Raw genomic sequence first — 12865 nt, forward strand, 5'->3', positions numbered from 1 at the left:
GTGTGTGATTTCAACACTAAAGGATAAAACGTCGCAGGATACGGGCGCACGGTTAGCTCAGTCTGTAGAGCTGGTGAACAATATACGTTGCGGCACGGGTTCGAATCCGACCACTTGCTGCATGTCATCTTCCATCTCTCTGCCCCTCTCTCCCGTTCATCTCCAGCTGTCTCTCTATCACATAAAAGCCAAAAGTGTAATACTTTAAAAAAACGTTGCAGGATACTACTGTAGCTTTATGTTTTTTCTTTTTAAAGATTTCCTTTTTTTAGTGTCAACAGTCTAACTCATCCAGATGTTGTCTTTTTCATTGTGCAGTTTTACAACAAAATTTGTTTCAACTTGAAAACCTCAGTGAAATTATTATTTTCTGACAGAAAGAAACTTTTCTAACTTTTAAAGTGTGGCTTTACGAGGCGCTCCTGAAGGCATCAAAAGTCTCGGTCAATTAGTTGAGTTTAGACAGTGAGGAGAGCTCGCAGTCAGTCTGCGAGCGCCCCACCAATGACCAACTAAAAACGCCCCACTGCTCCGACTCAGACCTGCGGGGGTGGGGAGTCACCAAGTTTGGATTTGGACTTCGAAAAACATGGGATTCGAGCTGGACCGCTTCAAGGGGACCGTGGACCCGGATTTCAAGTGTAACTTGTGCAATAAAGTCCTGGAGGACCCGCTGACGACTCCGTGCGGTCACGTCTTCTGCTCCGGCTGCGTGCTGCCCTGGGTCGTCCAGCAGAGCAGCTGCCCCGTCAAATGTCAACGGATCTCCGCCAAAGAGCTCAACCACGTCCTGCCCCTGAAAAACCTCATCCTGAAGCTGGAGATCAAATGTGACAACCACGCGAGGGGCTGCGATGCGGTGGTGAAGCTGCAGCATCTGGCCGAGCACGCCGAGATGTGCGAATACTCCCCGGCGAAGTGCAGGAATAAGGGATGCAGCGAGGTGCTCACCCTGCGGGACATGGATGCTCACATGCGGGAGACGTGCGACTACAGACCGGTGGGGATGTGCGAGAGCGGCTGCGGGTTGATGCTCACCCACAAAGAGCAGAAGTTAAACAGCCACTGCTGCCTGAGAGCCCTGAAGGCGCACAACAGCGCGCTGCACTGCAAGATCATCAGCCTGGATAGAGAGTTCAAGAAGCAGACTATTAAAGCCAACAAGAGGGAGAAGTCACTCCTGGCACAACTTTCCGCCGTGCACAGCGAGCTGCAGATGACAGCTCTGAAATATCAGAAGAAATTCACCGAGTACAGCGAGAGGATCGACTCCCTCACCCAGACTGTGGCTTTCTCCTGCAAGGTAAGCAGCACAGTTCATACTTCCAGGCAGCACAAGCAACTTTTCTCTCTCTCTTAAGCTGTTTTTTTTCTCTCCCTGTTACTGAGGGAAAACCTGTATTCCATTAGTGTAAAATACACGAAGTTGGAAGAAAACCTCCAGCACCCCATTATATGTATGTTTCTGAATGATTCCCAAAAGTTAATTCTAATAGTGTTCTAATTTTCTCCCTTAAGATGTTCCAAAGACATACACTGTGAGTCATCTTTACAGACTGCTGTACAAATGGCTCAACTTCATATGCTTTTAAAATCTATTCCTCAACATGTTTGCTGGCACTCTGGGACTTACTATCTCAGTTTACTGGACCTCCATGTTGTTTGGACAGTTTTTTTTGGGGGGGGTGAAACATCCCCGATGAAAATGGAAGTCAAACCTTTTTTGAGGATTTTTTTTTTTTTTTTTGTTGAGGATTTTTCTTCTGGGAACCGAGTTGTCAGAAGTCCTGCGGTGCTCAGAAGTTTGTTTCCTCGCTGTCTGCTCCTCTGAGACATGGATGCCAGCTGTGCCTCTGGCCAGCTGGCAGTCCATGGGGGAGGGCCAAATATTTACTGCAGTTCTGTACACAACAAGAGCCAGGTTCCAGTTATATTGCCTCCCTTGCATGCTTGTTTTGAGGCTCTCTGTCGTCGGATGTTCGCCCTTTCCCTGTGACAGTCATAACAAATTAGAATCATGGATGTGGCAGGGGTTACTGGCATCAAAGTTGTGCGAGTGTAAGCCTCAACCGTGCTCGCAGGACTGAAAAGGCCTTTAGAGTCCCAATGTTTTATGGACGCTGCACACTGTGATGATGAGACAGATTTATTCCTTTCCTCCTACAGTGATAAAAGATGTTGGAGCTGTGTGCAGGTCCCTGTGTCTAAATCTGAGGGCTAACACAGGCTCCTATTTGAGAAAAAAAAAAGTCCAGGAAACCCCTGGTGTAAGGATGTTTTATGGCTCAAATTTAAAAACCTAATGCCTCCTGTAATGGCTAATTATGAACATCATAAAGGATGCAGGAGTTCATAAGTCACTTAATGAATTGGATTAGTGTATGGTGGTTGCACTGCTGCTGTGATCAGCAGAGGGGAGTGGTCGGATTGTAATCAGGCTTAGTTATAAAACCTGTCCAAGAACAGGAGGAGGGGCTTTTGATTCACTGCACTTCGCACAGTTACATAAAGTCATGTGGACGAATGGGGACTTTTCTTGGATGTCCCTTCTTTAATTTTACTCTTCCTAACTCCCCGGTTTTGTCAGTTACCTGGTGTCTCACGCAACTGCACGTCTCGTTTAAAGTGACATCTTTCAAAGACTTCCCGCTTCTCAATTTATTTTGGGGTCTTTTTTGTCGCTTGGTGGTTTCATTTGTTCGTTATGGGCTCAGTTCCCAGCGAAATATGTTCCGGTAGACTGGTAAATTGCACATCAAAAGCACCGATGCGGGGGAAATGGTGAAATCGCTCATGCTGGTATACAGAAGCTTGCTAGGCCTGTAGCACAGCTGGTTATCATAGCTCATTTGACAGCGGCATTTCAGCCCTACCACTGAGATATACACTCTGTATTATCCCCAGCGCAACTCTGCTAATGTAAACAGAAGGAATACAACGTCCCTTGTTCTGAAACGCCTTGAACGTACATAAAAGACACAGGAAATTGTTCCGGAAATCAACCACATAAGAGAACGAGCGGGTCGGGAGGAGAAGAAACACATTTTGTGGATGATTTGGTTAGTTGGAAAGGTTTTTTCATATTCTAGAAAGGCTCTTTCTTTGGGTCCAGTCAGGCAGTGAACAGGATTGTGTGGTGGGAGAACCTCAAACATGGCAATATGAAACAGAGCTTCACAAGTAGGATTAGCTATGAATCTCTCTCAGAGCCTAATTTCCTTTTTGTGATGCCAGTGATCAATTGTTATCAGATTTGATTAAATTTCTCCCATATAAAAAACTTTCTCACAGGGGATATTGACTTGTCATGGCAGGAAAAGCCCAGGTAATGACATTTATGGTGGCTGTGTTGCTTTGAAGCCTTGCTTAGTGAGCCAGCATGCACAGCACCATGGACCAGGAATGACTAAATGGAGTGCATCCGTTATAACAATTCCAAATTTCCGTTGTGAGATGCATGGTCTAATGCAGATCTGTTATGACATATTTGTTCCTCGAATCGCTTGTCACAGAGGGAACGTGGCCCCCTCATGACGAGTAACCTACTTTCGTTTGTTTTCTAGTCTCCGTCACTCCTCGGCTTAGGCTTCCTGAGCCAGATGGAGAATTTTAACATCTTCTTTTAATATCCACGGCAGCCACTGTGAGGGAGATCGCGGTGACCTGGCTCTGTGGAATAACTGACTGGAGTTTCCAATAATAGTCCTAACACTATTTAAACTTCTCCAGAGAGCCAGCAAGAGCAATAAAACAAAGCAAAAACAAAATAGCTCCGATCTCGCTCTGGTTCACTTCAGGGCTGCTAGAATTGCTGTCACACTTTCCGTTCAGCCTCAGATCTCTGTATTTGAACCGAGCTCCTCTTTAGCTGCTCCGGATGACAGTGTTACCGCTGCTTGATGCGATAAAGAGCATCTATCAGAATCACAAGACGTCAAGCGGATTGAGCATCCATTGAATTTGAACTGAGTAATCATTGGCTTAATCTGATAAGGCTAATTGTGGTCTAATTTTAAAGCATGAATCTATAAGATCATTTAACAGAATAATGTGGCCCATTAGTTATCTGCAACGCATGGGTGTCAATTGAATATGACAGAGTTCACATTAGCTAATGAAAGCCATCCAGAAGTCACTGAAAATGTGACTATTTTCTTTTAAAGTAACCTCAAAAAGAAAAAAGAAAGGGATTAGGCTGCTGCTTCCTTCACTGAGTAATAATCCTCTAACGGATTTCAAATCTACCGTACAGCATCTTCCAATGCCTACGACCAGGTCACTGAGTTTCTCCTTCCTGAGCAGTTTGTGAATCAATATTTTCCTTTTTCATTCTGCATTACACTACCTAGAGTATAATTAGACACACTACGTTAGGAGGCAGATGGAGGGGAAGCAGTTTGATCGAGGACAGACTCGGAAAGTGTGACTGGTGCTGAGGTGAAGGCTCACCGTGAGTGTGCCAAGTCACCAGTGAGCAGCAGACTAAAGTTTCACTGCCAGTGTGCGCTCTCTCTCCTCAGCCCTCTTCTTCTTTTTCCATTAAAGTTAATGTTGAGCATTTGTTTACTTGACATAGCTTCCATGTGTCCTTCCCCCCCCCCATGATGTCAGTGTGATCATGTTTTGCGGTAAGGCTTTTTTTTTTTTTTTTTTTATCACCTAGGCATACCTAATGTTTTAGCAAACACACAACCTCCTGAAGAGACTCACTTCATTTCTTAGGGATTAGAGCTCTGCTAGAGTGTTCGCAGATGTGGAAAAAAACGCTCCTTAATTACTGAGAGTTCGTTTTAATGGCTCTCGCAGACAAAGTCTGTCCAATTTGTTTTGAGGCTTGTGGCAGATTTAGGATCACTTAAGTGGATGGAGTAGCCTGTTACTTTTCTTTTCACTTTTATTTGTCTATTTCAACTCAGTTTTCACTTATTGGCCAACTGTCTTCTTGTTGACAGTAACGGCTGTAGTGGCTATAATTCGGAAGCATGTGTCAGTAATGCTGCCGTGACACGGTGCAGGAGCGCACATTCCTGAATGGCCTGACATGCACATGATGGTCTTTTTAGCCTATATGGCAGTCAGGACACTGTACATGCCAATAATATCTGCTTATATTTAGTCTCTCTGTGACACAGGCAGCATACTGGAGTGGCAGCTGAAATTATGTTACCTCATAACTCCTCTCTAAGTCCCGCTTAAAAAAACAGATTAAGAGCTGACTCTGCGAGTTTCCCAGAGGTTTTCATGTCATGTTGCCACTGAGTAAGAGGTCCTCTGGTGTATTCATTTACATAGGACAACAGTTTGTGAGAGGGACGGGCTGTTGGCTCTTTGAACTGACCACCTCTGGTCTTTGAGCCGGCTAAGCCAGGGAGACCGGTGAAGGTTAGGGGTGAACGATGTGAGGAAAAGATTTTTTTAAACCAATTTTAGGATTGTGAATTGAACTTGTAATTTTTTTTAAACAAATAAAACGTTATGACTGTATTTATTTACATTTTTAAACAAGATCATTTCAAGGATAATCAAAGTTATCTTGGTTCTACATTAATCTGAAAAATAAATATAATTTCTTTACGTTGAGTTCCTAAATTCACTCTCAGAGTAAGTGAAAAATGGAGCCCACATTTATTCAGATATTACATTAGTAGTATGTGACTTTTCCTCATTAACATTCAGGTATAAGTGTGACCATCAGCAGTGGTGTTACATTTATTAATAACAACTACTATGGTAATAATTTCAAACACATGGTAAGCCGAGCCCGACGGTGTTTTGATACCTGACTAATGATACCGGTGACAGCTCAGCGCTGTAGCAGTTTGAGCTGCTTCATCGCCCCGAGTCCTGAAGCTTCAGAGATGTTTGAGTGATAAGCTTAAAATATGTATACGTAAAAAAGTTAACAATGGCATTATTAACAACTCTACCTACCAGCTCTCTGCCATTTACACTCGACACATACCGAGCTAGCGTTATCCTTTAGCTAAGCCTTCCTGTCTCACCTAGAATGTTGTATTTAGAGAACTCGCTGTATTTTTTCGTGGGTAGTTACGTTATCTTTCGACGAAGCCATCTTTGGACGAACGTTAATAATGCACACAGGCACGGAGACAGCTTCTTAACTAGCGAACGGGTAACAAGTTGCTCCTTCACGTAGCAACAGCGGAGGAGAATCACGTAGCAACAGTTGTCATAGCTGGTGAAATCAACTCTGTGTAAAACCTTAATGTCCTACACCTAAGACACTGTAAACTATGCTAAGTTATAGCTTTGCTTTGTTTCAAACTGCGATTCTGATCTGAAATCAATTAAATGTTCATTCCTAGGGAAGATATGAATACAGAGGTGCCATTAAGCCAGATGTTTCACAGTTTTACATCAACCCCTAATGTGTAGAGGAGGGAATTATTAACTTCCTCTTACTCCTACACCTTTGTACTATTTGTACTTGTATGTGTTTGAGCACCTGTCTGCTAATAAGGTAGATCATTTGTTGGTCGTTTTTTCCTGCCCTCTTCTTCCCATTTAAGTACCCAGTTTTATCATTCTGTCGCTCACCCTGGAGTTAATAATGGATTATTATGAATAACCTCCTGCCATCTCTTTGTTCACGTGTCTCTCCTCTGTCTGTCTGTAGGAAGGCGAGACTAAAAGCGTGACGGTTGTCCTTCTTCGTGAGGGCGGATCTCTGGGTTTTAACATCATAGGAGGAAGGCCATGCGTGGTAGGTTGAAAGCCGAGCGTCTCGGAGGTTTCATCTCCCCCGGTGATCAGCCAAGTGTCATATGGCAACCCAGGAATGAATAGCACATAGTTGAAGCACCACAAGCTTTCTCTGCACTGACTGACACAGCTTAGACAGTCATGCATGTGTTTTCTAGTCTGCGGATAGATGGACCGCATCTATCAAGTTTTATTGTGTTTATATATTGGTCTGGTTTAGCGGATTTGGCATTACAGATTAAAAAAACTATAATTACTTTTATGAGAGTTAAATCTGGGATTATGGCTTTGACCGCAGTTGTTTTGTCTCTAATTGAGGGGATTTTGGTGGTGAGGTAAACACAGAGGAGAGGAAAGGGTCTTTTATCCCGGCCTGAACATTTCACAGCCACTATGTTTTCTGCCTGGAGGCTCCGACGTGAAAGTCATTAATGATGCCACACGCTCTGCTGAGTGAAGGGTTGAAAATATCTCAACACTGGTTACAACTCCATCTGCGACACATAGAGCTTCTTCTGCAGCAGGAGTCCTACTGAAATGGTGTTCCCCGTATCTGATTCATCGGGACTCTACTCAACTATTGCAGGGCTGTTTTTCCACAGCCACAGTGACGCACTTTCTCTGTAGCGACATACATTATCACAGTAAAACTTTTTTACAGCGGGAAACTATAAAAAGATCTACACATAAAAAGCTGTGTTTTTTACCCGAGCCCAAGGTCTCGTAGATTTGCAACCTGTCTCGCTCCCGTGACAGAACCATGTATCAAACTCGACCATAAGAGAGCAGAGATAATACTTGGCTTTTGCTTTCACTGCTAGCCTCAAATCAGCAGTCTGTGTAAGAAGCTATTCATTAAAATGGAAATAGCTAATATCCTCGTAGCCTCTGACACATGTGTTTCATGTGGCTGTTATTCTGGCATGGCTTGGTAAGAGCAATCAGCTGCCAGGTTTTGTGGTCTCTAGAAGCGCTACTTTGTCTACAACTCTCAAGATAGGAGTAGTTGTAAGGCGGGGTAGTTGTAGTAAGCTTGTCGAAAAATTTGTAGCAAAGCATTGCTGTGTTAACACTGTACATGATGCCCCGGAAAGAGGAAGCAGACCAGAAATTATTCATTAGAGTTAGCTCTGTGACTTCTGAGGTTTCTTTAAGTATCCCATTAAACTGTAGTAGTGTTGCAGAGCTCAGCAGGCGTGTAGAACATGTTTCATGTGGTTTTAAAGAGTGCTAACGAAGATGTGAGCAGCAATTTTCTTTTTTAATCCAGCTTTAGCTCTGAATCTGGTGTCATGGCCACAGTGCTAGTTGTAGACTACCTCATGGCCATCAAACATGTTACCATGTCTATGTGGGCCAGGATCAGCCCTCCAGGCCTGGAAAGCATCTGATGCTGAAGCCAACCCAAGTCCACACTGAAGGGTAGGGTTAAAGGGTCACTTTAGCCAAATTCCAAAGAGACATACTTTTCCATTTACCTCTACCAGTATGTAGCCTTCCAGATATTTTTGGTTTCATGTGCCCAGATTTTGAGATATCCACCTCAGAAACTGCTGCTTACTATGAAAACTGCTGACAGTGAAATCTGTGGATAAGTCTGAGTAACTGGTAAATTACTCCTGGAAATACATGCTGCTATTCAGTGCCATTCTCTTGTGTACTTTTTTGTGTTTTGAGCAGTGCAAACTAAAATCAGTCCACCTAGTTTTATTGGAGTGGCAGCAGAAGTTTCTGAAGGGGATAACTCAAAACGTGGGCACCAAAAACTGAAACTATCTGCAGGCTATACCGCTCGGTTGGCTGATTAAAATATGTTGCTTGTTATTTGAGTGAACTCACCCTTTAACTTGAGGGGTTGATGTAGCCAAACCATGTGAATGTCTGCGTAGTGTTTCCAGGGTTTTTAAAAGTGGTTTAATAAAAGTTTTATTGAGAGATGAATGAATGTTCCTAACACTTCTTTTGTTTAGATGTCAGCACTAAATTTAACAAGGTTTTAAAAGATTTTGACAGAAACTTGTACATTCTCCTTAACACTGTGCTTTTATTATTCTCCAGACAATAATTGTAATTTATTCCATAGGACGACAATGACAGCACTTCGAATGAAGGGATCTTTGTATCCAAGATCGTGGAGAAAGGTCCGGCGGACAAGGAAGGAGGACTTCAAATCCACGACAGAATAATAGAGGTACGTGAGCTGTGTTCTAAATGGAGGAGGAAAAAAACAGACGTTGATGTAATGTAGTGTGATGGTGAAGTTGGATTATGTGACAGCTGCTGTCTGCCCCATAAAGATGACGACACAGAGGAAGCACGAAACCATCGCTCAATATTTATGTTCCTGTGACTTCTGAAAATGAAACTCCGGCTGGAAGCAGCAAACGTGACACATCGAGTGTGCATTTATATTTTGGGCTTTTATTTCAGCTCACGGAAATAAATCCTGCAGACAGCTCAAGTTTCAACATATACTTCTGCCAATCAACACTCAGGGAAGGCTTTGTTAAGTGGGGCATCACTGCAGATAGGCCGAGATAAACCTGAGGCGAGGCTGTCTGTCTTTGGTTTTGCTGAGTGAGAAAGAGCCCTGTGTTCGCTTCCAAGCTGACAAATCCCTTATGACAAAGCTGCCGTGTAGCATCCTCCTCTCGCCTTTAAACAGAATCTCGTGTGGAAAGGCCAGCTCACCCTAAGGTCAACTTGAGGGATGTGTTGAAAAACTCAACATCACAAAGGTTGCTTTTATAGAACAGTTGTCAACCAGAATCTTACACAATGGCTGCATTGAATGGAGAGGTTTGTGTGGATTACAAGTGTGTATTACCGCGTGCCGCAAGATGACAAATATGGTTTGTCGCAGGCTTTATTGTCAAACCTCAGTGAAATTGCCCCAGAGCATTTTGACCAGCACATTGCTCACAGAGATGTTTGTGGAAAGTGTTTACAAGAAAAGAAGACTCCGACATCTGGACCCTGTTGATCACTCTATCCTGTCCTTCATGCAGTCAATGCAAAAATGCCACAACTCCTCTGGCACAGCGCGCTGTGGTTCTAAATGTTGTGGCTGTAAGTACAGCAACGCCATAACTAACATGTGACATGTTAGTACTCAGTTATAATCTCTTCAAGTAACACAATCAAGTGTCTGAAAGCTCTCAGCAACCTGAGATTTGTCTTGAGATCCCCCTCACAATGAGCAGGTTGAACCAGCGATTCACTCGGACGATGAGCGCAGAGAGATTAGCTCATATGTCACATGAACGTGTACAAGTGGAGCTCAAATGTGCGTCTTCGCATGCATCTGCAGTGTCTGTTTTTATGAGCTTTTGTGCATGTGTTTGCCTGGGCGTGTGTGAAGGCTGGGGAATCATATTAATGGGCCAGATGTTGCTGTATTTGGTTACTTAGAAGATATCTTGTGTAGGATTTTGTGTTGACATAGCCATTCACCCTTTATCAGCTTTAAAAAAAAAAAAGAGAGAGTACAGATTTTGCTTTAGGATAATGCTGCACTTGTGTTTGTCTTGTTTTTGAGCTTTTGTGGGGTGAAGTCACAAAATCTCTCCAGTGAGGAGGACACATTAGCAGAGAGGACGCGAAGAGCCTAAGGAGGTAGCAAAGCACCCTATTAAGTGACCTTTTCTTTTCAAGAGGTGAGGGACTACTAGACAAAAAGCCACAAAATAAATCATTCAGCCATTGAAGAAAGAAATGTATAGACAGTTCAGAGTTGCTGTTCCACATTGGTGCTTTTCATGGGCTGGGAAACCCGATAGTGGAGGTGGTTCATATTTCGAAGACTCCCTCTTTGTTAGCTGGTTAAAGCAAAAACTTCCATGTCATGATTTTTCAGACCATAAAGCGAAATGCATCGTCATAATGACATGTTTGCAATTGTGTGGGTTGCATCTTTCACCTCGGGTGATTGGGTCTGTGAACTCTGTGGTCTACACGGGTGAATCAAAGGAATTTAATCCTGAGCGCCCAAAGGCAGTTTCGTGATCATGTTTTGAATTTGTGGGTTGAAAAACAACAGCTCATAACTCTGTCCTATTTAACATCCTGTGTGGGACGCAGTGCGTTAGAAAAGCAGAAGCCTTCTAATCTGGTTTCTCATCACACCTCTCAGGAAGCTTTTTTTTCTCCCACAACTACTGTATGACATCAGTGGCTTCCACACATTAGTGCATAGGTGGGGATGTTTACAGGAAGAGAGGTTGAAAACTAGATGTACTTACAGAAACCATAGATGATTTTAAATTGATTAGGATTGCAACAGTTATTTTCATCAACAGACTGCCTGTTGATTGTTTTTCTGATTCATCTTCTGGTGTTCCTTGAACCCAAGGGTGATATAAGGGTCATATTTTCGCTTGTTAAACTACCTTTTGTCAGACTAACAGCCCAAAAACTAGATAGTTTTAGATTTTAGTTTTAAAGATATTCAATTTATGACAGTAAAAGATATCAAAGCAGCAAATCCTGAGAGGCTTGAACAGCAGATGTTTGGGATTTTTGCTTGATAACGGACCTTAATAATAAATTGATTACCAAGACTGTTGTGCATTTTCTGTTGAAAATGATTCATCGACTCAGCATTTAATCAAGTAATTGTGTCAGCACTAGTTATGATCTTAAAAGTCAGGAGGCTTATTTCATAATGCATTCTAAAAGGTTTACCTTGGAGGTGTTTGCTCCAGTATTTCTTAACATTCTGTCAACCACCTTCTTGTCAGCCATGTTATACACATTTTTCTTAAAACTTCATTGATTTTTTTTTTTTGGAGGCTTGGGGGCAGGAACAAACTGAAAACACAACACTGACACATTATCTTATTATAAAGTTGGTATTATGAATGTGTTTGTTTACATGTCCAGCAGACATAAAGCAACATTAGCATTTATTTCAGGTTGTGTTTCTGAGCACAAGTTGAATTTAACTCTGTGACTAAAGCTCCTCTTAGGTTGCTTCGTGTTCACAGTGTTCACTAGTTTTAGACTTTTCCTGTTGGTTGGTGCTGGCCAGGTAGAGTTCAGTGGGTTCATCTCAACCTCTTAACTGAAAATAGCTTCCTGCTGCAGGTGGAAGCAAGGTTGATGAGAGTGGAGGTGTGAGCCTTGAAAACTGAAACCATGAGCTAAAACGGGCCAAAACGCTCCATGGAGCTGAGGGGAACTGCAGAGATGGGTGGTAAAGCTCAGAAATGTTTGCCACTACTGGCAACCTCATTTAAATCCACAGCCATTGGATCCACTTTGAATGTAAAAATATTGATTAGTGCAGCTTTAACGATAAAATTCACAAACCGGTAGTGTTACATTTGCACCATCACCACCCTCATTTTCCGTGACAGTGGAAAGGAAACACACCAACGCTAACACATGCCTACAAGCCAACAGAGGTGATTATTTTGACAGCCATTCACAAGGCATAGCACAACGCTGCTATGGGGATCAACCGCTCTGTAAAAGGACAATCATATTACACCGAGCAGTGAAAAGCAAGTTCACCTGAGGAGGCAGAGAACCGTGGCCGCCGAGCTGTTTTCTCTTCCTGTAGTAGAGGTGTTAGTTCCAGTAAGTCTATATGGACGTAACATGTACATGATGATCCACGGCTCGTCCTTCTATAACAGGCTCTTAGCGGGGGAGTGTGATAGCAGATGGCTGTCCTCTAACTGAGCTACAGGCTGGTATGAATCAGCACATGAATGCCTCCTTGTTCAGCCAGACATTTTTCTCATAAAAACCTCGAGCTGTGTTTGCTTTCGCTAGCCCCTCCGCAAGCTGAAAAATCTTAGCACTCTGGTTAGGATCTGCCTGTGTTTGCCGCCGGGATTTGATGAATAAGTTCTGATTCAGTGTTACAGTGGGATCGGGCTGGTATGAAGGGCTCTGCTCTGCAGCCCTGGCTTACTCTCTAATCATGTTTTTAGACAGCTGATTGATTGCTATTTAGAAAATGTTTACATGTTTACCGTGCAAATGTAATCCCAGCCTTTTTTTATTTTCCTTCAGTGTCATTTCACATTGAGCAATGCTGGAATTCCAACAAGAGTTAGTCACTGTGTAATTTCCTACAAAAATGACCTTCCACTTTCTTCAAGCCGCTTTGCTTGTGCAACACGACTAAGCCAAT

General features: G+C 43.0%; 1 protein-coding gene across 2 annotated transcripts in view; it reads left to right on the top strand.

The window, feature by feature from the left end:
* Positions 1-428: 428 nt before the first annotated feature.
* Positions 429-12865, top strand: part of pdzrn3b (PDZ domain containing RING finger 3b) — a 91476-nt gene continuing 79039 nt past the window's right edge. The window contains exons 1-3 of one of the 2 annotated variants that reach the window (XM_051414117.1): positions 430-1303; positions 6638-6724; positions 8807-8914. In XM_051414117.1, the coding sequence (XP_051270077.1) occupies positions 590-1303; positions 6638-6724; positions 8807-8914 (909 nt within the window). In that variant the 5' untranslated portion in view covers positions 430-589. Of the gene's footprint in view, positions 1304-6637; positions 6725-8806; positions 8915-12865 lie in introns of both variants that reach the window. The other variant, XM_051414118.1, reaches the window with a different exon arrangement.

This window comes from Dicentrarchus labrax, unplaced genomic scaffold (assembly GCF_905237075.1).
Source record: "Dicentrarchus labrax unplaced genomic scaffold, dlabrax2021, whole genome shotgun sequence".
Taxonomy (NCBI): domain Eukaryota; kingdom Metazoa; phylum Chordata; class Actinopteri; family Moronidae; genus Dicentrarchus; species Dicentrarchus labrax.